At 37.2% G+C, this 20,287-nt stretch overlaps 1 protein-coding gene across 1 annotated transcript; it reads left to right on the top strand.

Annotated features, from left to right (window-relative positions):
* The first annotated feature begins 11,364 nt into the window (after nucleotides 1-11,364).
* LOC121438562 (olfactory receptor 4Q3-like) lies at nucleotides 11,365-17,658 on the top strand. Its single transcript, XM_041638812.1, is given in 3 exon segments — nucleotides 11,365-11,537; nucleotides 16,588-16,628; nucleotides 16,631-17,658. Coding segments are annotated over 3 exon segments (1,242 nt in total).
* The last annotated feature ends 2,629 nt before the right edge of the window (nucleotides 17,659-20,287 follow it).

The following is a 20,287-nucleotide window of genomic DNA, read 5'->3' as shown; positions in this document are numbered from 1 at the left end:
CTCCCCTCCCCCGATCAAGTCCCCCTCCCTCATCTGCTCGAAGAGCAATCAGGGTTCCCTGACCTGTGGGAAGCCCAAGGACTGCCCACCTCTATCCAGGTTCTGATTTTGTTAATCTGGATATTCTCTCTCTGTCTTTTGGTTAGTTTGGGTAAAGATTTGTCTATTTTGTTGATTTTCTTGAAAAACCAACTCTTTGACTCATTGATTCTTTGTATTATTTTGTTAATTTCAACTCTCAATTTGATTATTTCTTGTCATCTAGTCCTCCTGAGTGAGTTTGCTTCTTTTTACTCTATAGCTTTCAGATGTTTTGTTAACTCGTTATGTGGGATTTCTCCAGCTTATTTATGTAGGAATTTAGTGCTATAAATTTTCCTCTTAAGACTGCTTTCATTGATTCCTTGTGTGGGTATTTTCATTGAATATTTGGAAGTCTTTAATTCCTTTTTTATTTTCATTGATGATTCATGTGAGCATTATTCAATTTCCATGTGTTCGTGGACTTTCTGAAATTAGTGGTGGTGTTGAATTCTAACTTTAAGTCATGGTGATACTGTAAGAGATATGGAGTTATTCTGATTTTTTTGGTATCTGTTGAGGTTTCTTTGTTACTGAGTATGTGGTCAATTTTTGAGAAGGTTCCATGGGGTGCTGAAAAATGTGTATAGTCTTTTGTGTTAGGATGCAATGGTCTATAGATGTCTGTTAAGTCCATTTGAATCATAACGTCTGTTAGTTCCTTTATTTATTTGTTAAGTTTCTGCCTGGCAGACCTGTCTAGTGGTGAGAGTGTGGTGTTGAATTCTCCCACTAATAGTGTGTGGGGTTTAATATGTAATTAAAGCTTTAGTAATGTTTCTTTTACGAATGAGGGTGCCCTCGTATTTGTGGCATAGATGTTCAGTGTTGAAATTTCCTCTTGATAGATTTTTCCTGTAATATATATGAAATGTCCTCCTTTGTCTCTTTTGATTGTTCTTAGTTTGAAATTTATTTTGTTAGATATTAGGATAGCTACACCAGTTTATTTCTTAAGTCCATTTGATTGGAATTTTTTCCCCAATCTTTTACTCTGAGGTGATGTTGGTCTTTGAGTTTGAGATGTGTTTCTTGTATGCAGCAGGATGGATTCTATTTTCACATCCAGTCTGTTAGCCTGTGTCTTTTTATAGGTGAGTTGAATCCATTTATATTAAGGGATATTAATGACCAGTGATTGTTAGTTCCTGTCATTTTAGTTTTGTTGTAGGTGATATTATTGTGTGTGCTTTCCCCTTCTTTGGAATTTGCTGATGTGACATCACCTATTGTCTGTGTTTTTGTGAGTGTTGCTGACTTCCTGGGATTGGAGTTTTCCTTCTAGTACTTTGTGTAGTGCTGAATTTGTGGCTAGGTTCTTTAAATCTGGTTCTGTCATGTAATATCTTGCTTTATCCGTCTATGTTGATTAAAAGTTTTGCTGGGTATAGTAGTCTGGGCTGGCATCCATGGTTTCTTGATGTCTGTATAACACTTGACTGTGACCTCCTGGCTTTCATTATTTTCATTGAGGAGTCAGATGTAATTTTAATAGGTCTGCATTTATATGTTACTTGGCCGTTTTCTTTGCAGTTCCTATTATTCTTTCTTTTGAAATTTTTATTTATTTTTAAAAGAAAATGATCTTTTTCATTATACACGCCCAATCCAAGGTTATTATTCTTTTTTTATTCTGTGTATTTAATGTTTTGATTATTATGTGGCAATGGGACTTTTTTCTTTTTTCTTTTTGGTCCAGTCTATTTGGTGTTCTGTAACCTTCTGTACCTTCATAGGGATGTACTTTTTTTGGTTGGCAAAGTTTTCTTCTATAATTTTGTTGAATATATTTTTTATGCCTTTGAGTTGGACTTCTCTTTCTTCTATCCCTATTATTCTCAGGTTTGCCCTTTTTATGGTGTCCCATATCTCCTGGATATTTTGTCTTAAGCTTCTGTTAGGTTTAACATTTTCTTTGACTGATGAATCTATTTTTCTCTATCGTATCTTCACTACCTGAGATTCTTTCTCCCATCTGTTGTATTCTGCTGTTTATGTTTGCTTTTGTGGTTCCTGATTAGTTACCCATAGTTGCCATTTCCAGAATTTCCTCAGTTTCTGTTTTCTTTATTGTCTCTATTTCGGTTTTCAAGTCATGAATCACTTCTTTCATCTGTTTGATTGCTTTTTCTTGCTTTTCTTTAAGGGATTTGTTGATTTCTTACAATTTTTTTGTTTGTCTTTTCCTCCATTTCTTTGATGGAATATTTCATTTCCTCTTTAAGGGCCTCAAACATTTTCCTAATGTTATTTTTTAGGTCGTTGTCTTCTGCTTCATGTGTGTTGAGGTGTTCAAGTCTTGCTGCTGTAGAGCCACTGGTTTTGGGGGTGCCTTGTTGCTCTTTGTGTTGTTTAGTGTGTTCTTTTCTTGTCTACTCACCTTTTCCTTCAATTGGTGTAGTTGGGGTTATGTCTCCGGTGATCAGTTCTTCAGGTACCAGTGGAACCTAGGCTCATATGGTCACTCCTCGTGGTAGAAGAGGGGCCATGGTCCTGGTCACAACAGGTGTCGCTTGTTGGCAAAGCAGTGGTCTGAAGAAGGCAGGCAGCCCTTCCTTGCCTGCTGGCAGACCATGTTCTATCACTTTCATATGCCCAGGGTCAGAATGAAGATTAGAAAAAGGTGCTTTGAATGAAGCATATCAGGATTTTTTTAAAAGAGATCTCACTGGTTCTAGTATCCTTTGATTTTTAAATTTAACTTAGAAATAAGAAGCTAGCCCATCATGATGAAACAGTCCATGTTTCTTTCATTTTGACACTGCAGTCAATTTTAAAACTCTTTTTCAGTTTATTTTTTTTATTGAGAAAAGGAAAAAAAATGTTTCCCCCTCCTCCCAGCCTCCTATTTCCCTCCCCCTCCTCCCACCCTTCTTCCCCTCCTCCTACTCCTCTCCACCTCCCTCTCCAGTCCAAAGAGCAGTCAGGGTTCCCTGCCCTGTGGAAAGTCCAAGGTCCTCCCCCCTCCGTCCAGGTCTAGGAAGGTGAATATCCAAACTAGCTAGGCTCCCACAAAGCTCGAACATGAAGTAGGATCAAAACCCCCTGCCATTGTCCTTGGCTTCTCATCAGCCCTCATTGTTCGCCATGTTCAGAGAGTCTGGTTTTATCCCATGCTATTTCAGTCATAGTCCAGCTGGCCTTGGTGAGCTCCCAATAGATCAGCCCCACTGTCTCAGTGGGTGGGTGCACCCCTCGTGGTCCTGACTTCCTTGCTCATGTTCTCCCTCCTTCCGCACCTCATTGGGACCTTGGGAGCTCAGTCCAGTGCTCCAGTGTGGGTCTCTGTCTCTATCTCCATCCATCACCAGATGAAGGTTCTATGGTGATATGCAAGGGAGCCACTTTACGGTGGGCAAGAGACTTGACCCTAGAGGGGCTCCCTAGTGCCCAAGATGAGGTTCCCAGTTAGTTCCTTGGGCAGCTGAGGATTGGTAACCTGAAATGACCCTATTCTAGAGCAATACTGACGAATATCTTGCATATCATCATAGAATCTTCATCTGGTGATGGATAGAGATAGAAACAGAGACCCACACAGGAGCACTGGACTGAGCTCCCAAGGTCCCAATGAGGAGCAGAAGGAGGGAGAACATGAGCAAAGAATTCGGGACCACGAGAAGTGCATCCACCCACTGAGACAGTGGAGCTGATCTACGGGGAGCTCACCAAGGCCAGCTGGACTGTGACCGAAAAAGCATGGGATAAAACCGGACTCTCTGAACATGGCGAACAATGAGGGCTGATGAGAAGCCAAGGACAATGGCAGCGGGTTTTGATCCTACTTAATGTGCTGGCTTTGTGGGAGCCTAGCCAGTTTGGATGTTCACCTTCCTAGATATGGACGGAGGGGGGAGGACCTAGGACTTAACACAGGGCAGGGAACCCGGACTGCTCTGTGGACTGGAGAGGGAGGGGGAGAGGTGTGGGGGGAGGGGGAGAAGGGTGGGAGGAGGGGGAGAAGGGTGGGAGGAGGGGGAGAAGGGTGGGAGGAGGGGAAGGGAAATGGGAGGCTGGGAGGAGGTGGAAACTTGTTTTTTGTTTATGTTTTTTTTTTCTTCTTTTCGCAAAAAAAAAAAGATATTCATCAGTATTGCTATAGGATAGGGTCGTTTCAGGTTCCCTATCCTCAGCTGCCCAAGGAACTAACTGGGGACATTGCCTTGGGCTCCTGGGAGCCACTCTAGGTTCAAGTCTCTTGCCAGCCCTAAGATGGCTCCCTTAACTAAGAATTGAGCTTCCATGCTCCCCTATCCAGCCTTCCTTTCTTAAATCATCCTGTTTCCCCAAGTTCCCCCCTTCCTCCCCTTCTCACTTTTCTCTCCCCATCTCCCCTTACCCCCAACCCACCCCACCCGCAAGATCCCACTTTCCGCCCCGGCAATTTTGTCTACTTCCCATAGCCAAGAGAATAACTATATGTTTTTCCTTGGGTTCACCTTTTTATTTAGCTTCTTTAAGTTCGCCAATTGTAGACTCGGTGACCCTTATTTATGGCTAGAAACCAATTATGAGTGAGTACATCCCATGTTCATCTTTTTGGGTCTGGGTTACCTCACTCAGGATAGTGTTTTCTATTTCCATCCATTTGCATGCAAAATTTGAGAAGTCATTGTTTTTTACCACAGCGTAGTACTCTAATGTGTAGATTATCCACACTTTCTTCATCCATTCATCCATTGAAGGACATGGTATTTATCTAAAAAAGTGTCCATTTCTTTTACATTTTCCAGTTTTGTGTTATACAGGCTTTTGTAATATGATCTAATGATTCTCTGAATTTCCTCTGTGTCTGTGGTTATGTCCCCCTTTTCATTTCTGATCTTATTAATTTGCGTATTCTCTCTCTGCCGTTTGATTAGTTTGGATAGGGGTTTATCAATCTTGTTGATTTTCTCCAGGAACCAGCTTTATGTTTCATTGATTCTTTGGACTGTTTTCTGTGTTACTATTTTGTTGATTTCCGCCCTCAGTTTGATTATTTCAAGTCCTCTACTCCTCCTAGGTGAGTCTGCTTCTTTTTTTTCTAGAGCTTTCAGGTGGGCTGTTAAGTCTCCAATATGTGCTTTCTCTGTTTTCTTTAAGTGGGCACTTAGTGCGATGAAATTTCCTCTTAGCACTGCTTTCATAGTGTCCCATAAGTTCGAGTTTGTTGTTTCTTTATTTTTATTGAATTCAAGGAAGACTTTAATTTCTTTCTTTATTTCTTCCTTAATCCAGGTATGGTTCAGTTGTTGACTGTTCAGTTTCCATGAGTTTGTAGGCTTTCTGAGGGTAGCATTGTTGTTGAATTCTAACTTTAATCCATGGTGATCTGATAAGACACAAGTGGTTACTAATATTTTTTTTGTAACTGTGTAAGTTAGCTTTGCTACCGAGTATGTGGTCAATTTTCGAGAAGGTTCCATGAGCTGCAGATAAGAAGGTATATTCTCTCCTGTTAGGGTGGAATAATCTACAGATATCTGTTAAGTCCATTTGCTTCATTACCTCCATTAATTCTCTAATTTCTCTGTTAGGTTTCTGTTTGATTGACCTGTCCATTGGTGAGAGAGGAGTGTTAAAGTCTCCTACTATTAGTGTATGTGGTTTGATTGCTGGCTTGAGTTTTAGTAATGTTTCTTTTACGTACGTGGGCACTTTTATATTAGGGGCGTAGATATTCAGTATTGAGACTTCATCCTGATGAATTGTTCCTGTTATGAGTATAAAATGTCCCTCTCCATCTCTTCTGATTGATTTAAGTTTGAAGTCAACTTTGTTAGAAATTAGTATGGCCACACCTGCTTGTTACTTAGGTCCATTTGCTTGATAAGCCTTTTCCAAGCCCTTTACTCTGAGTAGGTGCCTGTCTTTGTGGTTGAGGTGTGTTTCTTGTAAACAGCAGAATGTTGGATCCTGTTTTCGTATCAAATCTCTTAGCCTGTGCCTTTTTATAGGTGAGTTGAGCCCATTAACATTAAGTGATATTAATGACCAGTGGTTGTTAACTCCGGTCACTTTTTTAGTAGTAGGTTTTGTGTGTTTCCCTTCTTTGAGTTGCGTTGGTGAAGGGTCTCTAGATGACTGAGTCATTGTGGGTATGGTTGGACTCCTTGGTTAGTGATTTCCTTCTATTATTTTCTGTAAGGCTGGATTTGTGGCTACGTATTGTTTAAATTTGTTTTTATCCTGGAAAATTTTGTTTTCTCCATTTATAGTGAATGAAAGCTTGGCTGGATATAGTAGTCTGGGCTTGCATCCATCATCTCCTAGTTTTTGCAGTACATCTATCCAGGACCTTCTGGCATTCATGGTTTCCATAGAGAAGTCAGGTGTAAGTCTGATAGGTTTACCTTTATAAGTAACTTGGCCTTTTTCCTTTGCGGCTCTTAATATTCTTTCTTTATTCTGTATATTTTGTGTTTTGATTATTATATGGTGAGGGGATGTTTTTTTTTGATCCAGCCTATTTGATGTTCTGTATGCTTCTTGAACCTACATAGGTACATCTTTCTTCAGGTTGGGAAAGTTTTCTTCTATAATTTTATTAAATATATTTTCTGGACCATTGAGCTGCACTTCTTCTCCTTCTTCTATTCCTATTATTCTTAGGTCTGGTCTTTTTATTGTGTCCCATATTTCCTGAATATTTTGTGATGAGATTTTGTTGGATTTGCTGTTTTCTTTGATCAGTGTGCTTATTTTCTCTATGGTGTCTTCAAAATCTGAGATTCTTTCTTCTATCTCTTGTATTCTATTGGTTATGTTTGTTTTTGTAGTCTCTGTTCATTGACCTAGACTTTCTATATCCAGCCAGCTCTCAGTTTGTGTTTTCTTCTTGCTTCTATTTTAGGTTTCAATTCTTGAACTGTTTCCATTACCTGTTTGATTGTTTTTTCTTTGTTTCCCAGGGTATCATTGGTTTGTCAAATTGGATATTGGTGGTACTGTATTTTGATCTGTCATGGGTTCTGTCTACCTGTAGATGGGGTCTAACTTTAACATATATGTCTTGAAATTGTCTTAATCATTGAAAAGAGTAAGCAAGTTTAATTACAAAAGCAGAAATAGCTGTTATTCTTATGACCCATTACCTTGCTAGAAAAGCAAATTTTACAAGAGCTTTCATTTAAGTATAGTCTTCCCATTTTCTGTAGGGAAAGGGGAAGTGGGTTGCTATGGTATAACCTGTACAAGCTAGGGGCTTACATGTCAGAGGCACCTTTTGGTTTGTGGGTCACAATGTTGGATAAATGTACGTAGGCTTGGGAGAGAGAATAAAAAGGATATAGAGTGTTGGAAAAGAAGTAAATCATTTAAAAACATCTTTAAAGAGACAGAATATAGATAGTCATAAATTAAAAGTAGTAAAGAAAAACAAGAGACATAAAAATGGAAAATTCACAGAGAGTCTGGATTATATATATTATTGTATTATCTTTGAATTTTTTTGACTGTGAAAGAGCTAAATACAGAGAGACATTTCTTTGTATGGGCTGCTAAGCTAAACCAGCATGTATATTATAAAGTTATCATGACTTCCAAATTTGGGTCTAAGGATATATTGCTTTAGAAAAGAGATTCTTCTCTTGTGTCCACACAGAATGAGAACCTGTGGATTGCTTCCAAACTTGTGATTTGATGGAACAAGACCTCCCAAAGGTCATTGTAAACACCCCCAAAAATCACTATGCCCAAAACTCATCAGGATGCTGTATGGAGAAAATGACACCCATATTCCTAAATATTTCTATAAATGTTTGTTTACATTTGAAGGGGGATATGATATAGATATAAATAATTTGCATTGATATGGATCTTGGTTTATTGATACAAATTTAAGGTCAATTGTGTTATATGTATATTTCTGCTCTTGATTGAGGTATTGTAATTATGCAGTTCATTTAAAAACATAATGTATAACTAAGAAATATAAGTTAATAGTCATCAAGCTTGTAGTCATATTAGTTAGATTTTCTAGATGGACAGATATATATTTCAGATGGATAGGTATTCTTCATATCGTTCAAAGACTACATAATATGGCATTTAAAAAGTTTAAGAACTTAGGACTTTTCATGACAATGAGACACATTTGCTCCTAGAAGCACCAATCTACTTCAAGAGGAATATGGGCATTAAAGATGCTCCTTAAGGAGTTGGTTGACCATTGACAAGAAACTGCTCTTGTCTAGACTGCTTTATAAACTGGACATGCAGGATCTGCAGAGAAATGACTGCTGAACTTGCCTAAAAGTGACATGACCTTGTTGGGTTCCTGCTTCATGAAAAAGTCTGCCAGACATTTTTCAGGACACAGAAGAAAGTGACTGACACACTGCTAATATAGGCAAAACTGTCTTTGAAATTCCCTGCTTCATGGAAAAGTCTGCTGGATACTATGGGCCTGTAGGCTGAAGATGGATGTCCCAACATTACAGAAGAACTTTGGATAACTGTCCAGGCAGTGAGATGTTTCTGTCACTTCTAGAGTTTTGGAAGTTGCTTATGATGCACTTCCTGTTAACTTAGGTAGGCAATATTATATCCTTCTGAATTCTTTGATGAAGTTGAAAAATAGATAAAAAGTATATATAAATATTGTAACTATAGTTCTTGTTTGATACCTGTTTTGTTATATTTAATTTTACTATGTTAAAGTTAAAACCTTCCTTTTTGTTTAAACAGAAAAGGGGAAATGATGTGGGAGGTCCTTCTATCTATGTATTGCTTTTATTTGTTAATGAATAAAGAAACTACTATGAACCTATTGCAGAACAGAATTTAACTAGGCTGGAAAACTAAGCTGAATGCTGGGAGAAGAATGGCGGAGTCAGAGACAGGCTGTGTAGCCCTGCCAGAGACAGATGGCAAAACTTTAACTGGTAAGGCACAGCCACGTGGCCATACACAAATTAATAAAAATGGGTTAAATTGATATGTAAGAATTAGCCAATAAGAAACTAGAGCTAATGGGCCAAGCAATAATTTAATTAATACAGTTTCTGTGTGATTATTTTGGGTCTAAGCTAGCTGGGCAGCCAGGAACCAACAAGTGGCCTCCCTTGCTCCTACAAACTTCAGTCTTAATCTTGAATACTTTTTCCTGTATACTTTCTTTGCGGGTCTTAGTTGCTGTGTTTTATCCAAGGCTTTCAGTTATATCCCTAAGATATTAATGAGATATTTCTTGGTCTTTTTTTAAAGGTGTAGGCAATTAGAGCTATAAACTTTCTTGTTAGGAGTGCTTTTACTTAACCCCCTAGATTTTTTTTTATTTCTATATAATTAAAAAATTCTTTCTTGAGTTAATCTCTGTTCCAATTATAATTTAATAGTTTTTATTTAGTTTCTATGAGTGTGTTTACTTTCTGTATTTGTTATTATTATTTAGATCCAGGTTTATTCTACTCTAGTCAGAATAAATATAAGATACATTTAAATTTTCCTGTATTTGTTGATATTTCTTTTGTGTTCTAGTGTGTGACCAATTGGAGACAGCTGCATTACTGATGGGAATGTATAAGGTGTAAGGTAACCAATCAGAGATGGCTGATGAGAATCTGTAAGGTGTAATGTTTGGGTGAAATGTTCTGTAGCTTTGTTAGGTCCACTTGATTTATGACATCATTTGAATTTGGAGTTCTTCTTAGCTTTTCCCCCCATATGACTTGTGTATTGGGGAGAGTATGATATCGAAATTTCCCACCATCATTATGTGGATCAATTTGTAGTTTTAGACAGAACAATGTCTCTTTTATAAAGCTGCTACTTCTTTGGAAAGTATCAAGTATCTGTTCTTCTGGAATAATATTTTAGGAGTATTGTTCATAGACTTCTTATACTCTACCTTATTTCAAATGCTGTTATATCTAAACTTAGCCTTTATTCACAATATTGCTGAGAAATTAGCAGAGACACCTGTTAAGAGATGCATATGTAAAGAAACACCTTCTTCTGGCTTTCACATGTGTGCTCACAGGCATCTAGACCTACTCCTATGTCTGCACAAAAGCAAGCAAACAAGACACCTTACTTAGATATACTCAAGAAAAAGTATGTAGCTTGTGAACTATATACAAGTATAAGCAAAATACATATTAGTTATATTATTCATGTAAGAGTATAATTTTTAACTTGCCTTTTTTTATATTTTTATTTTTTACCATTTGGTAAAATGTTGCCTTCCTTTTGGTCAATCAAAGTTGTTCAGTTTTGCTTTTTCTCAAAAGTTTAAGGGGAATATATGTGACTGTAGGTATTTGTTAAATATGTGCTATTCCTTCTATGCTGAGATACTTATGAGTGACAGATAACTCTCAAATATCAAAGATCTATCTTCCAATGGTTATAAGTAAAAGTAGTGATTAATTCAGTTCAAAGACGTCATTGACATTAATGTTTTATGCTATACAAGTAATACAAGTAATACAACATGTTTACAAAATAATGAATGTTTTTTTTGTTTGTTAAAATCAAAGAAGAATGTAGCACACATTCTAATTAGTCTTAATAAATAATTAGGGATGAAAGTTGAAATATCAGAGACTCAGTGTGGCCAGACAGCAGAGAGACCTTTTACCTCTACCAATACTCAGATCAAAGAGTAGATCTTGTCCTCAGACTGTCTTCTCAGACTGTATCCTCAGACTACAAGGACAATTCTCAGACTACACCGAGCTCTTGTCTCCTCCTGTTTTATATGCCTCCCTCTGACTAGCCATATCACTCCTGTCTCTACCTCCCTTGAGCTGGGATTAAAGGTGTGGGATCTCAAGTGCTGGGATAATCTTTATGTGAATTCCGTTTCTTTTTTAGACAGATTCAATTTGATGTAGCCCAGGATGATCGGCTCTGAACTAGTAGAGATCCCTCTGCCTCTGTTTCTCAACTTCTGTGATTAGAGGTGTACGCTACCACTGCCTGGCCTCTAGAGGTTTCGCTCTGCACCCCGATCCTCAGGCAAACTTTACTTGCTAAAACACAAACAAAATAGCACCACAGAAGAATAATTTATTTAAAGTAAAAATATTTCATTGTGACATAATGTGAAAGAACGTGAAACCACAGAAAATTTGAGTTGCAACAGTAAGTTTTACAAGTCTGAAGAAAAAAATCTATTTTTTCCTTAGATTATATTCCCTGTACTCTTAGAATACAAATTTTCTTGTGCTAATTTTCTAGCTCTGTTCCCTAAAAATACAATAACAGCCAGTGTCAAGCATTCAAAAAACACTGCTTACAGAAAAACGTGATTGTTAATTTTCTTTCTAGAAGCAGAAGACAGTCAGTGACTTAATAATGTCTGGTGATAAGCCACAGACTTATGTGTCCCTAGGAGCAACAATAATATATTTTCCTAAATGTGCTCTGGAACCTATGCTGATGGACTGTTACAGGAGTCTAATGGTACCTGACTTTCAGAGGAAGCTTCGAGCCCATGGGACAAGAAAGCACCTTCCTGGTGCCATGCTGTACGTCCTGCACTTATTTTAACATGAAAGTCAGTGGTAGGTTCTTTGGATCTTAGAACTAACTTCAACTTTGTAGAAGAAAGAAAGTAAAATATGCCAAGTATGTTTTCCATGCTGACTCTATGTCAATAACTTTTATTTTAAGATACTATTACAAGACTAGACTTCTATTTACTCTCATCTAAGTGATATATCTGGACAGTGTTCGAAGAGCATGCCAGAAGCAGTCCTGCAAAAATCCTCCAAACTGTCTAAATACCAATCCTTGGCACACTGGAAGTGGAGAAATGAAAAAAGGATTGAAGATGTTATCCTGAACTACTGTGTGACTCTCAGGCATGTTATGACTCAGGCCTTACTAGTGATTGAATGCTATTTGCTATATTTATGATGAGAAAATTTGCTTTTATTATGTGTGCTTGCTATACATATATACACAAGTAGGGGCAAATACAATTTAAGTGCAATGAATAAATATTGTGAAATACACTTTTTTTTTTGGTTTTTCGAGACAGGGTTTCTCTGTGGCTTTGGAGCCTGTCCTGGAATTAGCTCTGTAGACTAGGCTGGTCTCGAACTCACAGAGATCCGCCTGCCTCTGCCTCCCGAGTGCTGGGATTAAAGGCATGCGCCACCACCGAAATACACTTTTTGGAGGTTGCTTATATTTTATTAATTTTCTCTATATGTGGTAGAAAAGAGCCAAAATTACATTTTTCTTCATGGTATTAACTAAAATATACTTAATTTATTTTTAATTTCATTGTTCATTTTGTCTTCTGATTATTTAAAGTAATATTTTTCATCTTATTTGATATGGCCTTGCTAATCTTCTGTATGCCATTCACAGTCAAGCAGATTAAAAAGAGTGCTTAATGTTCCTTAATTTGAGAATTGTATATTTTATTGTTAAAATTACACTTTTATATTGACAATTATATACATACATACTTTTATGCTGACAATTATATATATATATATATATATACTTTATATTTACACACCAATAATAATCAAACAAAAAGAAAATATCAAGTTGAGAGGTTGCTGGAGACTTGGGAGGGATTCGAGGGAGGGGATCTGTGAGGGGCTGGGAGAAGAAATGGGAAGTGATAAATTGCTATTCTAACTAAAAATGTAAAAATCATACCTTGAGGAAAGCAACTTATTAAAATTGTCACTCACTAAAAATAATGACTGTTTCTTCTAGATAAATATGTATGTGAGCACAGGTAAGCTGCCTGAGGTGTTACCAGACACTCAGGTATGCATCAAGATCGGTAACGTTATGAAGGATGTTTCTTCTACAGTTTCCAGGTAGCTTGGTGCTAATACTTCAACTTCTATCCCTTCAGGAATATTGCTGGTTTATAAACAGGCAGACTTTTCATTCAGGCAGAGACTGAGACATAGAAATTGGTTGGCAGATAAAGTTCCAAATTAATCAATTCAAAGAAAAATTTTTAAAATTGGGCTGGTTTATGCCTCTGGCCTTAGAGTTTTGGAGCCCAGAGATTGCAGGTCAGCTTCCTACCAAGAACTGAGATGAAAGTACCTCACACAACAGCAGCCCAGGGAATCTCAGCGCTCATTAGTGTGAACAGTGATGTAATGACCACTAGACTCTCATACAGAGCCAGAGCCCTAGAGACAGGAATGCTATTTCACACAGCCTTCATTTAACTAGAGACTGGATTATAAGGAAGTTGTTATGAAACAGTCTTGGTGATTGGGCTGGTTATCTGAAGATGACTGTGTTCTCCACCACAGGTGTGGTGAGTAGCAAGATATCACATTATTTTCATCAAAGCGCATCATTCCATATAAGCAATGATGTAAGTCCATCAAAAGAATGTTTATGAAAACCACACTCACTATCCTGGTCTTTCTGGTTTTGATGCTCTTAACATGCTTTTTTGGTTTTATTCTTTTAATCTATATGCTCTGGTATTTATCATTTTAATCTAAGAAAACAATTTTCAGGATCCTTGAAATCCAGAAGAGGGTGTTGGATCCCCTGAAGAGGGAGTGATGGATGGTTGTTAGCCACCATGTGGGTGCTGGGGAGTGAATGGTGTTCCTCTAGAAGAGAAGTGGGTGCCCTTACCTGCTGAGTCTTCTCTCCAGCCCTTAGATCTGTGTTTAGAAAGGTCAGAGACCAGCTGCCCAGCTCTTAGTAAGTACCTGGATCATATGAAGAGCTTCTTTTGTTTTTTTTCCCTTTGTGCAGTGGGGTCCTTCCCCAAACACACATTTGCTACTAGAAGTTTTCATTCTTCGATGTATGTAAATATAAACACATTTTGCTGACTTCTGAAAATTCCTCTTATTCCTGGGGTATGCAGCATGAAGTGTAGGCTGATAGGCTGGAATGGGATAATGAAGCTGAAATGTTTATTTGCCCAGTTCTGTAGAATTTAGGAGGGAAAAATTTGAAATCACATTGACTTTTAACTTATACATAAGTCATAGAAACCATAAATATTAACCAGAAAGCATGATGCTTTGATACATGTGTGCACTGTGTGATGAAGATCAGGTGAATTCTAAAAATATTTTAGAACATTTGTTTTAGTGTGAAAATGTTCACCATCCCTTCTGGTTTTGTAAAGGAGACTGTCCATATTGTTTGTTGCATACCAGAACTTTCTTTTATCTAATTACAGCTAGGTACTCAGTAATTAGATCAACCTTTCTCCAACATGCATAACGTCTCCACTGACCTCTGACAATCAGCATTGTGTTTCAACTTTTATGAGCTCAGTCTTGTAGACTCCATAGACTCCATATGTGGGTAAGACCAGGATCATTTTTCTTGCCTGGCTTATTTCACTTATGTAATTTTCACCAGTTCTCTCTATGTTGTTGCAAATGACAGAATTTCATCTTCTTTTAAACACTGTGCTGTTGTGTCTATGTCTATCTGTCCATCAGTTGATGGGGTGGTTGAGTGTTCTCATTCTCTGTCTCTTATTAATGATGCTGCAGTTAACCTGGAAGATCAGAAATCTCTTCAGATCCTGATTTTATTTCTTTCTAATACATACCAGGAAAGGGGAGTGACAGGACCATATGATAGTGAAAGGTGATCTAGTGGTAGGCGTTCATTCATGTTAAAGGATTCTGTATCCTTCATAGAACATTCAGAGGCTCATCACCTTTCTGTGATTAGAGATTTTTAGAAACATAGAAGCTGCAAGATATTATAAAACAGACTAATTTTATCATATATTGAATGTAACCTGGGCATTGTTGGTATTACGTTTTATATTATCTGAAGGCAATGCATGACTTGAATCAGCAAAAAACAATCTATAGCAAGCACTGTCTAGTCCATACTTTAACAATAACTCAAATAATCAAACACAAAAGATATTATTATATCTTTTTAACGATAAAAATTTGAAAGCATTCTTAGCCAGATATTATTACAATAAAACTTAGAAACTAAATATAAATAGCATTGAAATTCTGTAAGATTAGATATTACTTTAGAAAAGTAGGTCATTAACTAAAACTTTAAATGGCTTGTAGTCATGTAGGCTTAAATACATTTATACATTCTTATTTAATCTACACTTATGGTTTAATTTTAATCTTACCTATTTTAATATAAGGTTATCTCTCTGTAGACCTATACTTTTGAAATAAAAGCAATACATTAATTACATCTTCCCATAGGAAGCAAACCTCAGAAAATTCTTCAGTATAAAAATGTAAATTACAGTTTTAATTTATTTTGTGTGTGAATGTGTGCCTATGCGGGGGATGGGTATATGTGGCACATGTACAGAGGTCAAATGACAATTTGCTGGAGTTAATTCTTTCCTTCTACCATGTGCGTCTTGGGATTGAATTCTAGTCATTGGGCTTGGCAGCAGCCATCTCATCAACCCACAAATTTGAATACATATGTATATATATATATATATATATATATATATATATATATACATCTATATGTTAGAGATTTATATGTACATGTTTATATATCATATGCATATTTTATTTATTATATATGTTCTTTATAGATTATTGAGTATATACAATATTATGTTAGAAATTACTTGATAGTTATAATAAACACTTAATTCCTATTAACTAAACATTTTAGACTCCTCCCTCAAAAAGCACATGAAACAACAAAAACCATCAAGAGGGCATTTGTTCAAGAAAGTTTTCACTCTCGATACAGCAAAGGAAGACTGAGGAATCCCACTATAGCACAGCTCAAGAGTCTCTACACACGGAAGCCAATATTTCTCATTTTGTGTTTTTCCTTTGTTTTATTTTCTAGTTTAAACTGTAGAGTTGGATGAACTTTTGACTTGTCTATAGTGGAGAGAACAGTCACAGTGGCAGAAAGCTATGTCAGCCCCCAATCCTCCTCACATATGTTTATTATTAATACAATATTTTGAAGAAAGATTTCTTATTATTAAATATTTTTTTCTTTTAGAAATTCAGATACCTTTCCACATATTCAATATCAATTTTTTGCATCGAGTATAAATGATTTTATTAAACAAATTCTTTGAATATCTCAAAAGAACCACAATATTGAGTGGATTGGTGGGAATAAGAAAATACAAAACTTAAATCAGTGTGATCGCTAAGCAGGTAAAGATGACAGTTGCCATGCCTGGATTGCATCACTGTGGCCCATGTGGTAGAGAGACCAGACTTCCAAAAGTTACCCTTTGACCTTCACATGTATTCCACAGTGCACATGTACCCACACACATTTATGTACACACATATACAAAATAAATAAGTAAAATTTAATACTTTTTTTAAAGTATAAAAACAAAAAGAAAGTACTAATCTTGTCTTATTTTGTATTTTCCCAGAGCTGACTTTAGACAGAACATTGTCTCCTCCAGTTATAGAGCTTCTGCTTCCCTATCTATGGAGTGATTCTGTTGGGGGGGGGGGGCGGTAAGGAAGGTGAGAGGTATGGGAGAATGTCTGTGTCTTTGTAAAGCAAAGCAGTTCCTTATTCAAGAAGAATTCTCTTCTCAGTTTAGTGTGATTGATATCTGCTGCACAGTGTACATACAGACAAGCAAGAAGTTCTTTCTCATCATTTTTCTATTTGCCTAATTTAATCAGCTTAATCCAGTTTAATTTTTCTTACACTAGGTCGTTCAATATTCTTGGCTTGAAGAAAAATGAAAACAGCTCTGAGGTGTCACGATTTGTTCTTCTGGGCCTGTCATCTTCCTGGGAGCTACAGTTATTTCTCTTCTTCGCATTCTTATTGATTTTTGCTGTTATTATCCTGGGAAACATTTTGATAGTGATGGTGGTACAGGCCAATGCTCATCTGCTCCAGTCTCCCATGTACTACTTCCTAAGTCACCTGTCTTTCATTGATCTATGTCTGAGCTGTGTTGCTGTACCAAAAATGCTAGGAGATTTCCTACAGAAGGAGAAGACAATATCCTTTTCAGGATGCCTGGCCCAGATTTTCTTCCTTCACTTTCTGGGAGCCAGCGAGATGTTTCTGCTGACTGTAATGGCCTATGATAGGTATGTTGCCATATGCAACCCTCTGCACTACCTAGCGGTCATGAATAACCACCTGCGTCTTCGGTTGGTGTTTGCCTGCTGGTGTGGAGGTTTTATCCACTCTATCACACAGCTCATTATTGTCATCCAACTGCCTTTCTGTGGTCCCAGTGAACTGGACAACTTCTATTGTGATGTCCCTCAGGTCATCAAGCTGGCCTGCATGGACACTTACTTGGCTGAGGTGCTGATGGTCTTTAACAGTGGCATATTGTCTCTTGCCTGCTTCTTGGTCCTGCTCTTCTCCTATGCTCTCATCCTACTCGCTCTGAGAACTCACCTCCATCGGGGCCAGAGCAAGGCACTGTCCACCTGTGCCTCTCACCTGACAGTGGTCAGCTTGATCTTTGTGCCCTGTGTATTCATCTACTTGAGGCCATTTTGCACCTTCTCTGTGGATAAAGTAGTCTCTGTGTTTTACACAGTGATCACACCTATGCTGAACCCTCTCATCTACACGCTGAGAAATACAGATATGAAACGAGCTCTAGAAAAGCTGAGAAGAAAGCAGGTGACATCCCACTGCCTCATTAAAGGATCAGAGGTATAAGGTGTCTTAAAAAATGCCTTTCTTGGAACGTTCTTACTTTAACCCGTGCATCTGTAGAAGTCACATTAGAGTCTGGGTATCAGACAAGACGGTATAAATAATACTATAAAATGCCACTTGCAATAATAGTTGTGAGACATAGGTGGCTTTGTTGAGAGCTGATATGAGGGCATGACTCATGAGTATTTACTGGCAGACAGATGATAGAAATTAATTAAATGGTAAGACCAGAGAATACCCTGGAAGATCAACTGTCTATTATTTTGCCTCCAGTAAGTCTTCAACTCATTAGTTTAATTTACTACTTAATTTCCATCAAGTGGAAAAAGATATTACACTCCCTTTTGTCTGCCCCCAGAAATGGTCCACAGTCTGAGGACACCAGCTGATGGTGTCTTTCCACAGTCTCTTTTGAAGTAGCACAGGTTCCCCTTGTCCACTTTCCAGCAAAGTCTAAAAACACTTATCTCTATCTTTATGAGTGCTCTGACGGGATTTGTGTTCTGCACTGCCAAATTTTAAAAGCACAGGTCAGTTTGATAAACAAAGTTTACATAAGAGAATCTAGGAATGCTGGGGTGATGGGATATTCTAGTATACTGTTGTAGAGCCTTCTCTGGAAGTGACATCCTTATTCACCCAGAGGGCAAGTGATGAGGTACAGCTAAGGAAAGAAAGCTAAGTACTTCTCCTGGAGTAAAATTGACCAAGAGTGAGTGCTGTGGTTTGAGTTTCTCACTTGTCTGCAGTTTGTGTGTTCTTTGCCTGATACGTACTGATTGCCTCTAACAAAGAGCTTTACTCTGTATTTTTTGAACAATACAAATATCATTATATGAGGAAGGAATGAGGGATACTTCACCAAAATTCCCCACAGAGTTTTACAAGTGAATAAATTATAGACTCCAACTCAAATAGCATGCAATATAGCAGACATTCTGCCATCAAGAAATATCCATATGGAGCTCCAAACATTTATGGTAGATATTTGTCGTATAAGGTTGATTTTGACCTAGTGGCTATTTTCAGAAAATTGCACTATCTCTCTCTCTCTCTCTCTCTCTCTCTCTCTCTCTCTCTCTCTCTCTCTCACACACACACACACACACACACACACACACATACACACACACACACACACACATCAAACAGAGACTCTCAAAAATGAAAATAAAATATAAAATTAAGCCATTTGTTTAAGAATTTTATACAATCATTTTGTAAACAATAAAAATTTAAACTGTTCCAGATTTGTAAAAATGTAAAGAAAATATAGAGTGTATATTTCAGGCATTATTATGGAATTTTCTACCCTGCTTTCAGTTTTTACTAAGTTTTACTAAAAGACTTCCACCAGACTTTTTTAAAAGAGAATTCTCACACTATTTAAGAGAATACAAATAATGAGCTTCATTTTAAAAACTGTTGAACAAAGCAAGACAAAGTAAATGTTTCCCCGTTTAAACAAGTGCTTTATTTATAAGCTAGGGAACAGCAAAAGAATGGAATATTAATAGCAACTGTGTTATTAAGACATAGATGATTTAGACTTAATATGAAAGAAAGTTTACAGTATGATTCAGTAATCAATTTTATATTAAAAGTCAAAATAAATTAAGAATACTTGTCAAGAACCTTTGATCTTGTTAGTGTCTTTATATAACAATGCGACTGAGAGAGGCTATTTTCACAGTGTTATGGCCAATTTGTAATGGAGACAGATATTTTCATAGTTTTATAAACAAATAAATTGCTTCATAACTGGTTCAGTGGTTCTCTGTAGTGACAATAAGCATACTTTCCCTTTCCTTGAAACAAGTTAGAATAATTACAGGAATGACCTGACAACTTATTAACTAGTTTCTCACTAAATTAAGAGGAGTTAGTGCAGATTGCACACCCTAATGATAATCTCTAGCTGCTTGTTCAGTCATCTGCCACAGTCCCTCAGGGTTCTGATGACGCATAAAAATTGCTGAGAGTTTCTTCCTGCTAGCAGTCAGGCACAGCAAGGGTGCTGATAGATCAAGGTGAGGAACTGTGGCATGAGTGTAGACTATAGGAGCTGGGGAGAGAGAGCAAGGGAAGCAGGGCAAGACAGGGAGACAGGGAGAGAAGGACAGAGGGAGAGAGGAAGAGAGAAGAGAAATGCTAGTCAGATCTTTGGAGAGGACATATAGCATAGAGGTCAAAAAACACCCTTGGCTTCCCTATGCAGAGTCCAATCTTTTAGGGTAAATATCTTCATACAGACTATTTTTAACTGGATTTTTTTGGATTCCAATGTCTTAGAAAGATAGAAAGTGTTATAGTAGGACCTCACTGAAGAGGACATCCAGAGTAACTGTTGTGTATGTTATGACAGTTTCACTGTGGGTAAAATATGCAAAGGCAATTTTCAACTGTTCAAATTACAGTCAAGAATAAAGAATTTTTAAGTTTTTCATCCACTTTCCAATGTTTGTTTTATTAATTCTGTGTTTAAAAATAGTGTGATATGTGTAGCAATATTATTTTAGTTGAAAATCTGTACTCATTTTTACAAGTAAAATGAAATCTAGGCAAGCCAACTTCTTCTCTGTGCTTCATTTATTTTACCAGTAGTTAAATAAAGAACATAAAATCCAAT

The sequence above is a fragment of the Microtus oregoni genome, unplaced genomic scaffold (genome assembly GCF_018167655.1).
Source record: "Microtus oregoni isolate MIOR12 unplaced genomic scaffold, Mior012 000056F_ref0000123, whole genome shotgun sequence".
Taxonomy (NCBI): Eukaryota; Metazoa; Chordata; class Mammalia; order Rodentia; family Cricetidae; genus Microtus; species Microtus oregoni.
This window is presented reverse-complemented; position numbering and strand designations above follow the sequence as displayed.